The following is a 13,657-nucleotide window of genomic DNA, read 5'->3' as shown; positions in this document are numbered from 1 at the left end:
AGGAGGAGGGAGAAGTAAATACTGAAATTCTTTTTTTAAATACTCTTTACTTAGTCATCCCTTTAATATAAGTTCTAAATGACATCAGAGGCACCTTTAATCAACTCAAAATAAGCTCTAATCACAATTTCCTTTTGAGGTGTTTCAGGAAGGCAATTCACTACCGTTTAACTCAAGCTGACTAAAATATCAAGGGGTGCCTAATTCTGATTTTTTAAACCAAATGATCCATTCAGTGTTTCCCAGGGTCAGGAGGCAGAAGAAATATAAAGCGGAATTTTGGGGAGTGATGGAAATGTTCTGTATTTTGATGTGTTGGTGGTTACCAACTGTAGGCATCTGGCAATTCATACAACTGTTTATATACAAAAGGTGAACTTTATTTCATGTAAATTATATCTCAGAAAACCTGACTTAAAATAAGTCAATGAACTTACCTGGTAAATTCTGATGATATAAGCTAAAAATGACAATGTTTTAATCTGAGCAGCAATGAAATCAGCATACAACTCCTTGTTGTAAAGCTTATGTTGTCTGAATAAGAAGTGAATAAAATTCACATTATTAGCTCTTAACTCTTTAGGTGACATTAATATTAAAAGCATATAATAATTACTGAGCCCCAAAGTTTGACTTCTACACAGACCAGAACAACACAGATGCAACAGTAGACACTGCACTTTTATGCAGTTCCAAATAAAAATAAGGTAAAGGGTTTAGAGACATAAAGCAAGCAGTTCTCCAAGCCATTTCATAATGTATACCCACAAAGCCACCCATCCAGCAGACAGCATTAGGGTACCTAGTTGCTCAATGAAAGACCACGTGTTCAGGCCACAGGGGTCGTTAGAGCTGATCGCCCTCAGATCCTGCCTTCAAATGACTCAAAGCCAGACAGGACACAAGTCAACAAAGTAAGTGATAAAGGTCTTAAGAGCGATGCCATAATGTTTGAGAAAAAACTTCAATGATTGAGGGTGACGGGTGAGGGGGAGTGAAGGGGGGGTAAAGAACATTCTAGCACTCATGCTGAAAGGAACAGCAAGAACAAAAGCTTGAAGGTGAAAAAGGCTTGGAAATCACATAGCTACAAGTGAGCACAGTAATGCCTAATAACTCTAAATTTACAAAACACCAGAAACCAAGGTATTAACCCATCTTTTCACAATAAGGAACAAAAATAACTGTTACCATCATCTTTGAAATACAAGTTCAATTAGTAAAAAATGAATATAATTTTACCAAAATTGTATCACTTAAGATTTTTGTGTCTTACAGATGGCAACAACCAGTGTATTTTTACTCGGAATGAAAGCACTGTGACAGTAAGCTACATCACTGTCCGAAGAAATCTCACCTGGCTTGTGCAGATACCTGAATTGCAATGGTATTCATGATCAAGGGCACAAATTCAGCAACAACATTGTGGATATTCAGTTTGTAGAGCTAAAAGGAAACATCAGATTTTCATGTTTTTATAACTCTCTACTACAGCAAAATAATTGGGCATACCAAAGAAACTATAGGAGTCATTACATTACTTAGCATGTGTGTATCATACACATCCATTTGCCACAGATAACTAGATGTGAAGTTTGTCATAAAAGAAGAAGCCAAAAACCCAAGAAACAAATAAGCAATACACATACCTGATACATTAAAACAACGATAATGGGCAATTCTGCCAACACTTTCAGAGAAAGAGATCCTCTTGGAATGATGGAATGCTGTTAAGAGAGAAACAAGCAGGATTGTGGTTATCACTGCGGCACTTCAGTAAGCCCCAGTCAATATCCTGCTACCAAGCATCACCCCACTGAAATAAATAAAAGGGAAAAAACACTGACACATCTTTGTAAATGTCTGTGGTGAAAGATGCAAACTATTTTTAAAACAAAGTGTGTAGAACTATTATTTAATAGAGGTGTTTATATTTTCCAATGTCATCAATCACCTGTAGTAAAAAACTTCAGGAAAATCTGTCAAAACTTAAGAGATTCAAATCACCTGAGAAAATTTAAATTCATGTCTGTTATTTTACTTAAAAGAACAATAGCAAAAGTACAAACTCACCCAGTTTTATTCCAAGATACTTATAAACAGAAAATGCTTACAATATAAGAAAAAATTTGATAGTCTTAATTTAATATATAAGAATTCATAAAACATGTAAGGAAAATGTCAGCCTCAAAATACAAATGGGCAATTGACAGGAATAGATAAGCAAAACAAAAAACAAAAACAAAAAACACAGACTGATAAACAGAAAGCAAGTTTCTAATTCAGGAAGAGCAAAGGAATGACAGTTTTATTCAAAATGCAGTTTCTTGGGGCGGCTGGATGGCTCAGTGGGTTAGAACGCGAGCTCTCAACAACAAGGTTGCCGGTTCAATTCCCACATGGGATAGTGGGCTGTGCCCCCTGCAACTAAAGATTGAAAATGGCAACTGGACTTCAAGCTGAACTGCGCCCTCCACAATTAGATTGAAGGACAACAACTTGGAGCTATGGGCCCTGGAGAAAACACACGGTTCTCCAATATTCCCCAATAAAATTTATTTTAAAAATGCAGTTTCTTGTTTATCCCAGCACAAATTAAAACATTCCACAAAACCATTTCAAGAAATATAGATGATATTCTTAATTCAATCATCAAAGTACAGTCATAGTAAAGGCTTAATACATGTTACCTATGTGGCAGATACTACCTGAAGGCAATACCAGCATTATCTTCACAAAATTCCACAAGATAGGCTTTTCAGATAATGAGAGGGAAAATTAAGGTCGGAGCAAAGGCTCATGGACTCTCTCCTATAGTCAGAAAACCCAAGTGGTGGGGCCGAACTCATCCCAGAGCTTCTGTCCCCAGAGGCCACCTCTCAGGCAATGAAATATAACACGTAGTTTAAAGGGACTTTATTAATGTCAAAGCTAAGGACAGAACAGAGGGCCACCTCTCAGGCAATGAAATATAACACGTAGTTTAAAGGGACTTTATTAATGTCAAAGCTAAGGACGGAACAGAGGGCGCCAGCCTGGTCAGCTGCTCATTCCACCAGGTGACCCTGGGCTTCCACTACAGTTCTTTGTATCTTTGCATCAGTGTTGAGCAAGAGTTCACTTTCTTCGAGGCTGCACAGCAGAATCAGTGATGTTCTCTCACGTACACACTTTGTTAATCTTAAATGCCTCCAGATGTTTAAGGAAAAAACCAAAAAACTAAAGTGGTCTAAAAAATCAGTGTCTCATTTTTTCCTCTACCAAGTATAGGAGACATGGGTAAAAACAAAGCAAAACAACCGGAAAAACTTACAGTCCTTGTCTCACTGTCCTCACGCTCAGGATTCACTTTCACAGCAATTGTCGTGATCATACCGACCATTTCTGGGGGAGGGACTGTATTCTCAGGGATCACCTGAGGGTTCTCAAAGTAGCGGTTCTACAGATAAAGAACAGAAATCATTTTTCCTAAAGTCAAACACAATAATCCTTCATAAAATACACCTGACAGGCAGTGGAAGAAACCGAATGTCCTCCATAGTATCTGGGGTACTCTTTAAGACCGTGAGGACAGCATTTTCCACCTTCGACAACAGAAAATAAACATATGTCCTCAGTATTTTCTGCTCCTTCTTCCTGAGTAAATATGAGATGCATGCCATATTAGTTATTACCTCAGTGAGGTGGGAGAATGGACCCCATCTCTCCAATGATAAGAAACTGGGAGCTAACCCCTAATGCATTCACTTTCCAATAGTCTCCTAAACAGAAATCAAAATGGGAACAGAGGCAAAGCACAGAAGGCATTTTTAAAGACCAGGAGCCTCACTGTCATCCTTAGTTCTCAATGGCATTTGAACTTCATCTTAAACAAGACAGCTTCTTATGAAAAGCTCTGACTGAAATGGTAGGTGACACGACTTGGTAATTCAGAATGTAATTAATTTTAAGTTTTATATTATTAACAGATTAAAATCCTTCAAATACCAAAAGAGTCAATGTCACCATATGTTCATTTAAAAAATATTTTAAGCTTAAAAAAAAAAAATCTTTAAAATAAAAACTGATAAATTTATGTACAATGATTTTCACCAAACATTATTTGTGATAGTAAAGAATCAAAAACCAAGAAAACAAGCAACAGGGAGATGTTCAAGGTACATGCGTATGACAGGAAATTATGGGGCCACTAAGAACTAGGACTGCTGGGAAAAGAGTCTTGGAAGATGTTCCGAGCTGTAACAGCAAGTCCTTCTAATAAGTGAGAATAAAATGGAGAGGAGACGTTTCTCTTCTATTCCACACACTTTTATTTAGTGTTGGCACTGCTTAGAAAGAGTTCTATCAATATAGGAAAGAATTTTAATGATACAGAAAAATGCTGAAAGTATACACTACCTCCCCAAATAGCCTTCATGACTGTGAGCACAACCATCCTTAAAAAGCACCAGATGAAACAAAACAAAACATCAATGTCAGTGAGTGCTTACAAGTGAGAAAATTATGCATGATTTATCTTGTTGGGTTTTTTTGCATAATTTCTACAGTAAGAACATATTGTTTTTATGCCAAAAATACAGTATTTAACCAGAAGAACTTTTTTTTTTAATGGTTGATTTACCAACCTCGAGTCTGACCTTCACTAAACATTCCCCAAGTACGCCAAATTCCCTTCAGAATAAGGAAGTAACAAATAGATAATAAATCCAAATAATATTTTAAAAAACATACCACTACTTTTGGAAGCTCCTTGTAAATCTGTTTCACAAAATCCAAAAAATGATGAATCTAAAAAAAAAAAGAAACGACAGTATAAGGAAGATATTTATAAACAGAAAATGCTTACAACAAGAAAAATGTCAATAGTCTTAACACACAAGAACTCATAGAACAGGTACGAAAAATGTCAGAGTCAAAATACAACAGGCAATGAATGTTAACAACAACAAAAAATACAAAAGACTGACAAACAGAAAAAAAGCATTCTAACTCCAGAAAAGCAAAGAAATAAAAATTAAATACCACTCTCTGCCTTTCAAAAAGTAATACGCTAGAAAGAGTACAAGGAGAGGAAGGTTCTCAGACGCTCTAAGGCAGGGGTGTCCAAACTGCGGCCCACGGGCCAATTGCGGCCCGCAATCCATTTTTAATTGGCCCGCAGCAAATTCCAAAAATATATTTAGTTTACTTAAATAAACCAGGTAAAGCAATACGTACTGCACCTCAAGTGAGTGGCCCGGCTGTTTGTGTATCTTACCACATATGGCTCTTGGTAAAAAACGTTGAAAAAAGTTTGGACACCCCTGCTCTAAGAGAAGCATTAACTACTGACACCCTTGTGGAAAGCAGTTTAATAATATATACCAGGAGCATTAAAACATTAACACCTTAGATCTGGTAATTCTATTTCAATAAACCCTGTCTATGAAGTAATTTGATCTATAAACAAATATGCACTAATAGTCATAAAATAAAAATCTTTGAAATATTTTAAATATCCAAACATAAGGGCACCCATATGTAAAAATATTATATATCCATTACAAATTAAGTTCATAAAGAATTTTATGATTGGGAAAATGCTTATATATAGTGAATGTGAAAGGAAACAATCAGGATATAAAATGTCATATACAATATTACGGCAATTATATAGAAAACATACATATACATAAGGTGGAGAAAAGGAAAAAAAAAATCAACATTATTTTTAAAGATGGAGGGCATTCTATTTTATCGTTATGCTTCTAATTTCCAAATAATCTACAATAGGCATTTACTCTACAATAGGTTATCATCAGAAAAGATATTGTATTAATTATTGCTAAAAGAGTAATTCATGCTTACTCTGTAGGTGTCAATCACTGTGCTAAGAATTTTAACTTAGACATTTTAATTCTTCAAGCAATCTTTGAGGATATACTGTGACTGTCCCCATTTTACGGAAAAGGCTCCAAAACACTAGTCGTTTACCCAGTATCACATAGCTACTGAATTGCAGCGCTGAGATTCAAACCCAGCTGACTTCAGAACCCATGTCTTAACCCCTGTATAACATAAAATGATTGGAGCTTTCTGGCACATCAGATGTGAATACCAGAATCACCCAAACAGCCGTGCCAGTGTGATTAGTTAACACATATCAAATGCTGAACAAATTCAATTAAATATTCATATACACATGCAAAATAAAAAAGGTAACTGTTAAACCCATAAAGAATTTCCCCCAATTTAGGCTGTATTTTCTACACTTGAAAGTATCACGTGTTTCGTCAGCTCTAAAAGAGAGTAAAAATTTACACAGAAGGAACTTGTTAGCACACTTTATAAATTCTACCAGGATAAACACTTACTTCTTGTGTGATGGGTGGCCTGAACTGTTTGTGTAGCTCAATAATTATTCTGAGACAAATAAGAACGTTTTCTTCATTTTCCGTCTTTAAAAAAAAAGCATTTGAGAGTTATAATCCTGAGGACTTACTTTAATGTAAAGACTAAAGACTATTTTTTCTAAGCAGTTTTCTGCATGCACATCCTCCATCAACCAACTGGGATTTCATATGTTGACAATCATTAACCCACAGAACACAGCTGTCCCAGGCCGGAAGCTTTTGTGATCTTGGTGGACCATCTGAAGGCCATCCCACCAGCGAGTTCTGGTGAGGAACACTCTGACTGAGAACAACTGGCATTTACGGTAAGTCACACCATGAACAAAGGTCTAATGGCCCAACTGATATTTTTCATTGCTTGAAGTACTGACAAAAGAATAAACAATTACTGAGCACCCACCATGTACTGGACCTTGTGCTAAACATTTCATACACACTCTGAGTGGGGGGTGCCACCCACACTGTATCTACAAGGAAGCTAAGGCTCGGGGAAAGTAAGCAACACAGCCAATATGACACAGCTAATAAATGGCAGAGCCAGAATCTGAATACAACTCTCTCCCCCTCCACAGCTCATCTTCCCAAGGGACCCAGAAACACAATAGAATTCTAAACGAAGCAAGACTAAGAACAGCAAGAAAACAATTTTACAGGTTAACTTAACAGGTACCAGATAGATTAGCCCCAAGAATATGAGCAACTCTTTATGAGTATCTACTGTGCTTGACACACACAAAACTAGGAAGCACGAAGCCAAAGAACCCTGTACTGAGTTTGTCAGCCACCACCCAATTCATTTCCAAAGATTTCCACTATGTCTAGGCAATTCCCCAGTGACTCAAAAAAAAAAAAAAAAAATCTTCAACTATTCACCTAATGACTTTTCTTAGTAATTTAGTTGGCAAAATCAGGGAAAACAGACATTAAGTTTGTGAACCAGAACTTTAGTGAAAGGGAAAGAGTTGTGTAACACTGAATTTTACAATAAGAAAAATCACTGAAAGTTTTGAATATGGCTAAATAACAAGAATTCTCAAAGATTACCTCTAAAAAGCGAAACATCACAGACAAAACATTTTTTGTATGAGGACGAAGATGTTCATTGGTTGGTATTCTGTGAATTATTTCAAGAACTAGCTTCCGCAGTTGCTGGTGAAGAAAAATTAAAAACATAAATACAAACTCCTTCCAGGAGTTCCAAGTTAATTCTTTCACATTCTACAAGTGTCGCACACCTAGCCATCTGTGCCCAGCACTAATAACCACCACGTTACAGGATGGATCCCACTTTACAAAGAGTCCTATGAATTATTTCAATGTAATCCAAATACTTTTAATTATTTCTACAAGTGTGTACCAAATCAAGTAAGCCACATTTTTCCTCTCTCATACTTTACTTCCAGCAGAAAGGACACTAGTGTGTGAATGTGGGCTGGATTTAAGATGAAAGAGCAAAACACAAATGGAACTTCATTTGAGATCTGCCTTCATAATCTAGTTTAGCTCCTATAATGCTCTCTCCAATTACCCTGGGCCCAAGGACTAATTCCATCACAAGCTGTACTAAGCTTTCATGATTCTGTCCATGAAGCTGATAACTAAAAGGTAGATCAAATACATCAATCTTGAACAGGTATGACATAAAAATGTTTTATTTAGCAATACGCTTTCACTAGTATTATGGTAATATTTGTAGAGTTGTTTAGATACATGCTGCAATATTTATAGAAAAAAATGACATGGGACTATTTGAAAATAATCAAGGTGGGTAAAGGGTGAAAAGAGTGGGTGGGGATATAGATAAAACAAAATTAGCCATGAGTTACAAGAACTGAAATTAGTAAGAGTCGAGTTGGACAATGGGGAGGGTCATTAAATTACTGCTCCTTGTTCTGTATGTATTCTAATTCTTTTATAATAGTGTACACGCACATCACCAGAATATAATATGAACTGTAAAAGAGATGGCCTGGACAAAATAAAACCAAGACATTTAACTGAGGAGGCAATAGCCTTGGGCAAAGCTATCCTTACATGACAAACCTCTCTCATTTTTAAGTGTTTTTTTTTTTAGTTGTTTTAATTCATAAATGCTTGCAATTCTAGCACATGATATACTTTTTTCTCACTGATATCTTCAAATAGATTACCTGGGCTGGTTTCTCCTGAAGAAACTGAACTTCTCCATCTTGGAGAAATGTAAGAAATCGAGGGATGATATGTTCCAGGAATGTAGAATATTGAGGAGATGACGTTACATTCTAATTACACAAAATTAAAAGAAAACCCCATTAAGTTTGTGTACATATTTTCATTTCAAATTCACAGTGTTATAATACCCTCAAAAGAATATAAAACATTTTAGCAGACCCAACAGTAATTTTTAATACTTTTAGATGCTTTAGTGATAATGTAGTTTTAAATAAATTAGGACAATCGTTGCTTCTGAAATCCAATTCAAGAAAAGTAAATGCTAAAATTTACTCTTAGAACTAGAAATACTAACGCTGTGGAAATGCTGAACTTGGAACCAGTTCTAGGCTGTCTCTGCCACACCCTATGACCTCTGAAAAGTCATTTAGCTTCTACAGCTGAGTTTCATGTGGAAAATAAAGAGCCTAAACAAATTGACACCCTTTCAAATCTAAAAATTTAATTTATTAATTAGGTATACATGATTAGATTATTATCAAATCTAATCCATTATCTATCCCAGCACTGATTTTAAAAGGAAAATAAGAAATGAAACTAGAGTTTGAAAATAGTATAGGAAGATGGCTACTAGTGCAGTTTCTGGACCTCAGTATTGTAAACAATTACTTAACCTCTGTGCCTCAATGCCCCCATCTGTTAAGAGAAGATATTATTTCCTGCCTTAGGTAATCATGTAAAGATTATGAGTTAATATATGTAAAGCTTAAAACACTGTCTAAATATTACCTGTTATTATTTACAGAGCATCTATGTGCTAAATAAATACCGTTCTATATACTTTTTTATTCTTTATCACTCCAGCCTCACCATAACTCTAAGCTAAGTATTATGCCCATTTTCACATGTAAAGAAAGAGGCTCAGAGAGGTAAAAAACTTGGTGAATGTCAGAGTCAGTAAGTTTTGGAAATGGATTCAAATTAAGAGTATTTAACATCCAAGGTCTTTTTTCCTTTTAAGGTCTCATTTAACAAATATGTACTGAGCTCCTATCACGTGCTCCATGGAGATAAAATGATGAAGTATATAATTCATGCCCTGAGAGGTGAGAAAGGTAGTGTGTGGTGGGGAAGACAGATACCAAGAGAAGAACGGGGGGGGGGGGGGGCAGCCAGATGGCTCAGTTGGTTGGAGCTCGAGCTCTTAACAACAAGGTTGCCGGTTCAATTCCCACATGGGATGGTGGGCTGCGCCCCCTGCAACAAAAGATTGAAAATGGCAACTGGACTTGGAGCCGAGCTGCGCCCTCCACAACTAGACTGAAGGACAACAACTTGGAGCTGATGGGCCCTGGAGAAACACACTGTTCCCCAATATTCCCCAATAAAAATTAAAAAAAAAAAAGAACCATTATCAAAAAAAAAAAAAAAGAACTAATGGGTGGGTGGTTGGCTAAGCGGTTAGAGCACAGTGCTCATAACACCAAGGTCGCCGGTTGGATTCCCACATGGGCCTGTGGGCTGCACCCTCCACAACTAGATTGAAAACAACTTGACATGGAGCTGATGGGTCCTGAAAACACTGTTCCCCAATAAAAAAAAAAGACCTAACAATACAGCATCATGATGGAGGAAGTGCTGGCAGCGAAGGGAACATCTAACAATAGGATGTAATTTATGGACAGAACCAATAGCAGAGAACGTGTTCCTAAAAAAGTGATGTATATACTAAAACCTAAGGCCAGTGGGAGTTAACCACATGAAAAAGTGGAAAAGCAGATGATTCTAAGAAAAGCATATGCAAAGGCACAAAATTATGAGAAAGCATGAGTGTAAAAGGCACTAGAAAAGTCCAGTATGGCAGGAAAGGGAGTATAAAAAGTTAAACTTCTACTATCATGAATTGGACAAGCCTGTGAGAGGAGGCATCTGGGCAGTGAAATCTAAGTGTCTGGAGCTCCAGATACTGACCTGGGCTGAAGATAAAGATTTGGGGTCTATTACATAAGGTAATCTTAAGTGTATAAAGGAAGAAATAAAGAAAAAAAGCAGAAAACCAGGTAAGAATGTGGTGCTACAGGGGTGAAAACAAAGTGCTACAGTTCTTGGAATAGGCACCTGAGCACCGGTCTCCCAGGCCGACCTGGTGCACAATTCTAGGGGCTTGTTCGCATAGAACACCGCGGGGGAAGGAGTTGTGCAGCACCTCAGCAGCCTCTCCCCAAGCAGACTGTGAATTCACTGGGGACAAGAACTGTGTTTGTCACCTCTCATCCTCAAAGCTTAAGACTTTTTATGAAACACCAAGGATTCCGCATTCAAGGATTCAAGGAAAAGACGGACAAGCTTCATATTAGAACGTTCTCAAGAAATCAAGCTCATCTATCTGCACAGAAGCCCACACCAACCACCGATTCCACAGTCTTCAAAATCTGAGTGTCAAATTTCTCCCGTAAAAAAGACTCATTCAACAAGTTGCCCAGTTATTCTGCCAGTATTTTAACTCAGCCCCCAACTTTTTGATCCATACGACTTTTTCATGTGATTTCTAACCTGAAGGTATCCTTATTTTCTGTCTTAAAAGGTGGTCCCTGTGATACTTACTTAGCCTAGAATCTCACCCCTCAGAGGTTAGTGAAATGAATTTCTGAGACTCCTGAAATCATTGGGAACTTTTTAATTTCACTCACTTCATTTAAATATTTTTTCTGGGGTGGTAGTGATGGTAATTTAGGATTACCGACTAATGGTCATTCTAGTATCAAATTCTTTGAAGAACTTAGTCATCTCAATTTAAGGTAAATGTCTATGTCACAAAGATTTCAAGTCACTCTTTGGAAAAGCCCAAGTATTCTTACCGCTTCACTAACTTTTAATTCTTAATTTTTAATTTTTAATCAGTGCACCTGAGACCAGCCAGGAACTGTGTGACACTAAACAGGAGAGGAAGGGGTCAGACCCTTGATACAGAGAGCCCCACGCCCACACTCAGAGGCTTGGCGAATGCGCACGTTCCTACTGGTTCATACACGGCTCTGTGATTTCAGCCTCTCAAATAAACCTACCAGGGCTCTGGTTCTCTCTTATCTGTTCTTCCAATAAAATGCAGAATGCAGGCCTATCCTGTTCTACCCCCAGCCTTTTTGAATAGCTTGCATTGGCAACTTGGGCAGAAGAGAAAGCTCTTTAGCTCAATTTCTAAATATCTGGATTTTTTCCAGCTCAGTTCAAGAGAGCAAGTCTTTGAAAACATCTTTCAAACAAAACAAAAACAAACAAACAAAAAACCCTACCAAATGAAAAGAGTATCCATTCCTACAGATAGTAGGGTATCTGATTCCATCCCACTAACTTTTGCTCAATGTTTATTTAATGTTTATTCCATGCCAGAGGCTAGGAATCATTTTATCTATTGTTCTTAACCACATTATGAGAAAGGTTTTCTCATTCCCACATTGAAAACAAGAAATGTGAGTTTCTCTTCTGCCTATGCAACTGGCACCACACTAACTGTAGAGTTAGACAAAACCTGAGAGCACAGTTTTCAGGTAATGGACAAGAGGCAGTGCAAGACCACGATCTGCAAGAGGAGGGAAATTCACAAGCTGAGCCCATGGTCACCAGGGCTCTCTGCCTCGGTCCAATTCCCCAACTGGGGCTCGACAGGCTGGGCCTAAGGAGAGCACACTGGTCCTGCTGAGCTGCGGAGCAGACACCAGAGCTCAGGGCAGCTAAAGTGGCTGGAAAAGGGAACTACAGAATGGGGGTGGGGATGGTCTCCCATGTGTCTTTGAGGCCTTGACTGAGGGCTGGGCTGCACTACAGGTAAGGCAGTGTTAAGACTACCTAGGCTAACCAGAGAGCGGCAGCTTTGGGACTGAGAGATGACCGCAGGTATCAGAGGTCTAGCAATGTTAGAGGATGTTGGGGGTGCAGCCCAGCCACAATGCAAAGACCTTCTTAACACCTCGATAATACCCCAGACATCCAGCTGCGGAAAGACCATTTTCTAGAGGGAGGCCTATTCCAGACCTGTCCCAACACATCCGAAATTCAACCTCTGATGAAACACCTTGGGCTTCCCTCAGATCCTCCCGACCACAGCATAAAACCAAGGTTACACAAGGTCAGTGAGATCAACCAGCAACTGAACTGCCGACTACAATTAAAAATATCAACACACGAGGTGACCGGTTAGCTCAGTTGGTTAGAGCGCTGTGCTCTTAACAACAAGGTTGCCGGTTCAATCCCCACATGGGCCACTGTGAGCTGCGCCCTCCTTAAAAAATAATAATATCAACACACTTCAAAGGGAGACAACAGAAAAGTACAGTCCCTACATTTCACACACAATGTCCAGTATACATTTAAAAACTACTAGGCATGCAAGGAAACAGGGCAATGTGACCCATAGTCAATAGAAATCAACCTTTACAGGACCCAAATATTGCATTTAGCAGACAGACTTTAAAGTAGTCATGAATATGTTCAAAGAATAAAGTGAAAATATGGTCTTAATAAATGAAGACAAGGAATCTGCAGAGAAGTGAAATCTATAAAGAACCAAGTGGAAATTCTAGAGCTGAAACTATAATAACTGAAATTTTTAAATGCAAGTTAAATATAAATAAACTGAAATTTAAAAATAACATCCCACCAGACTGGAAATGACAGAAAGATAGTCCGTGAGCCTGAAGGCAGATCAACAGAAATTATCCAGTCTAAAGAACAAAAAGGAAAAACAACTGAAAAATGAACAGGGTCTAAGGGACCTAAGGGACAATATAAAATTGTAGTTTATGAGGCCCAGAAGAAAGAAACTGCTTGATCAAGGTCACAGAAGTTATAAGTAATTGAGCCAAAACTGATACCCAGATCTCATTCCATAGGCATACTATCTGTTGCCTGGACATAAATTCACAGTTGGAATACATCCTGAGAGTATAAGCCTAAAAGAGCTACCACATTTAAAAATGAAACAATGTTAAACAACCAAAACCAAAGCAACTCAATTTTAAAATACAATAAATTACATTAAGAGAGAATGTTTTCTGAGTTACTAGTAAAAAGATTGACCATGAGAATTTTTACCTCAAAGTGAAAAGTATAAAATA

The 13,657-nt window shown here is 37.7% G+C and overlaps 1 protein-coding gene across 15 annotated transcripts in view; it reads right to left on the bottom strand.

Annotated features, from left to right (window-relative positions):
- Window positions 1-13,657, bottom strand: part of TRRAP (transformation/transcription domain associated protein) — a 123,374-nt gene that overhangs the window by 105,028 nt on the left and 4,689 nt on the right. For all 15 annotated transcript variants that reach the window (XM_074313445.1, XM_074313444.1, XM_074313443.1 and 12 more), the window contains exons 4-11: window positions 8,543-8,653; window positions 7,437-7,541; window positions 6,354-6,437; window positions 4,732-4,788; window positions 3,314-3,439; window positions 1,650-1,727; window positions 1,358-1,446; window positions 438-534 (exon numbers count right to left, since the gene is read on the bottom strand). In XM_074313445.1, the coding sequence (XP_074169546.1) occupies window positions 438-534; window positions 1,358-1,446; window positions 1,650-1,727; window positions 3,314-3,439; window positions 4,732-4,788; window positions 6,354-6,437; window positions 7,437-7,541; window positions 8,543-8,653 (747 nt within the window). The remainder of the gene's footprint in view (window positions 1-437; window positions 535-1,357; window positions 1,447-1,649; window positions 1,728-3,313; window positions 3,440-4,731; window positions 4,789-6,353; window positions 6,438-7,436; window positions 7,542-8,542; window positions 8,654-13,657) is intronic.

This window comes from Rhinolophus sinicus, linkage group LG10 (assembly GCF_036562045.2).
Source record: "Rhinolophus sinicus isolate RSC01 linkage group LG10, ASM3656204v1, whole genome shotgun sequence".
Lineage (NCBI taxonomy): Eukaryota > Metazoa > Chordata > Mammalia > Chiroptera > Rhinolophidae > Rhinolophus > Rhinolophus sinicus.
Note: the sequence above shows the minus strand (reverse complement) of the source record. Positions and strands in the feature narration are given on the sequence as shown.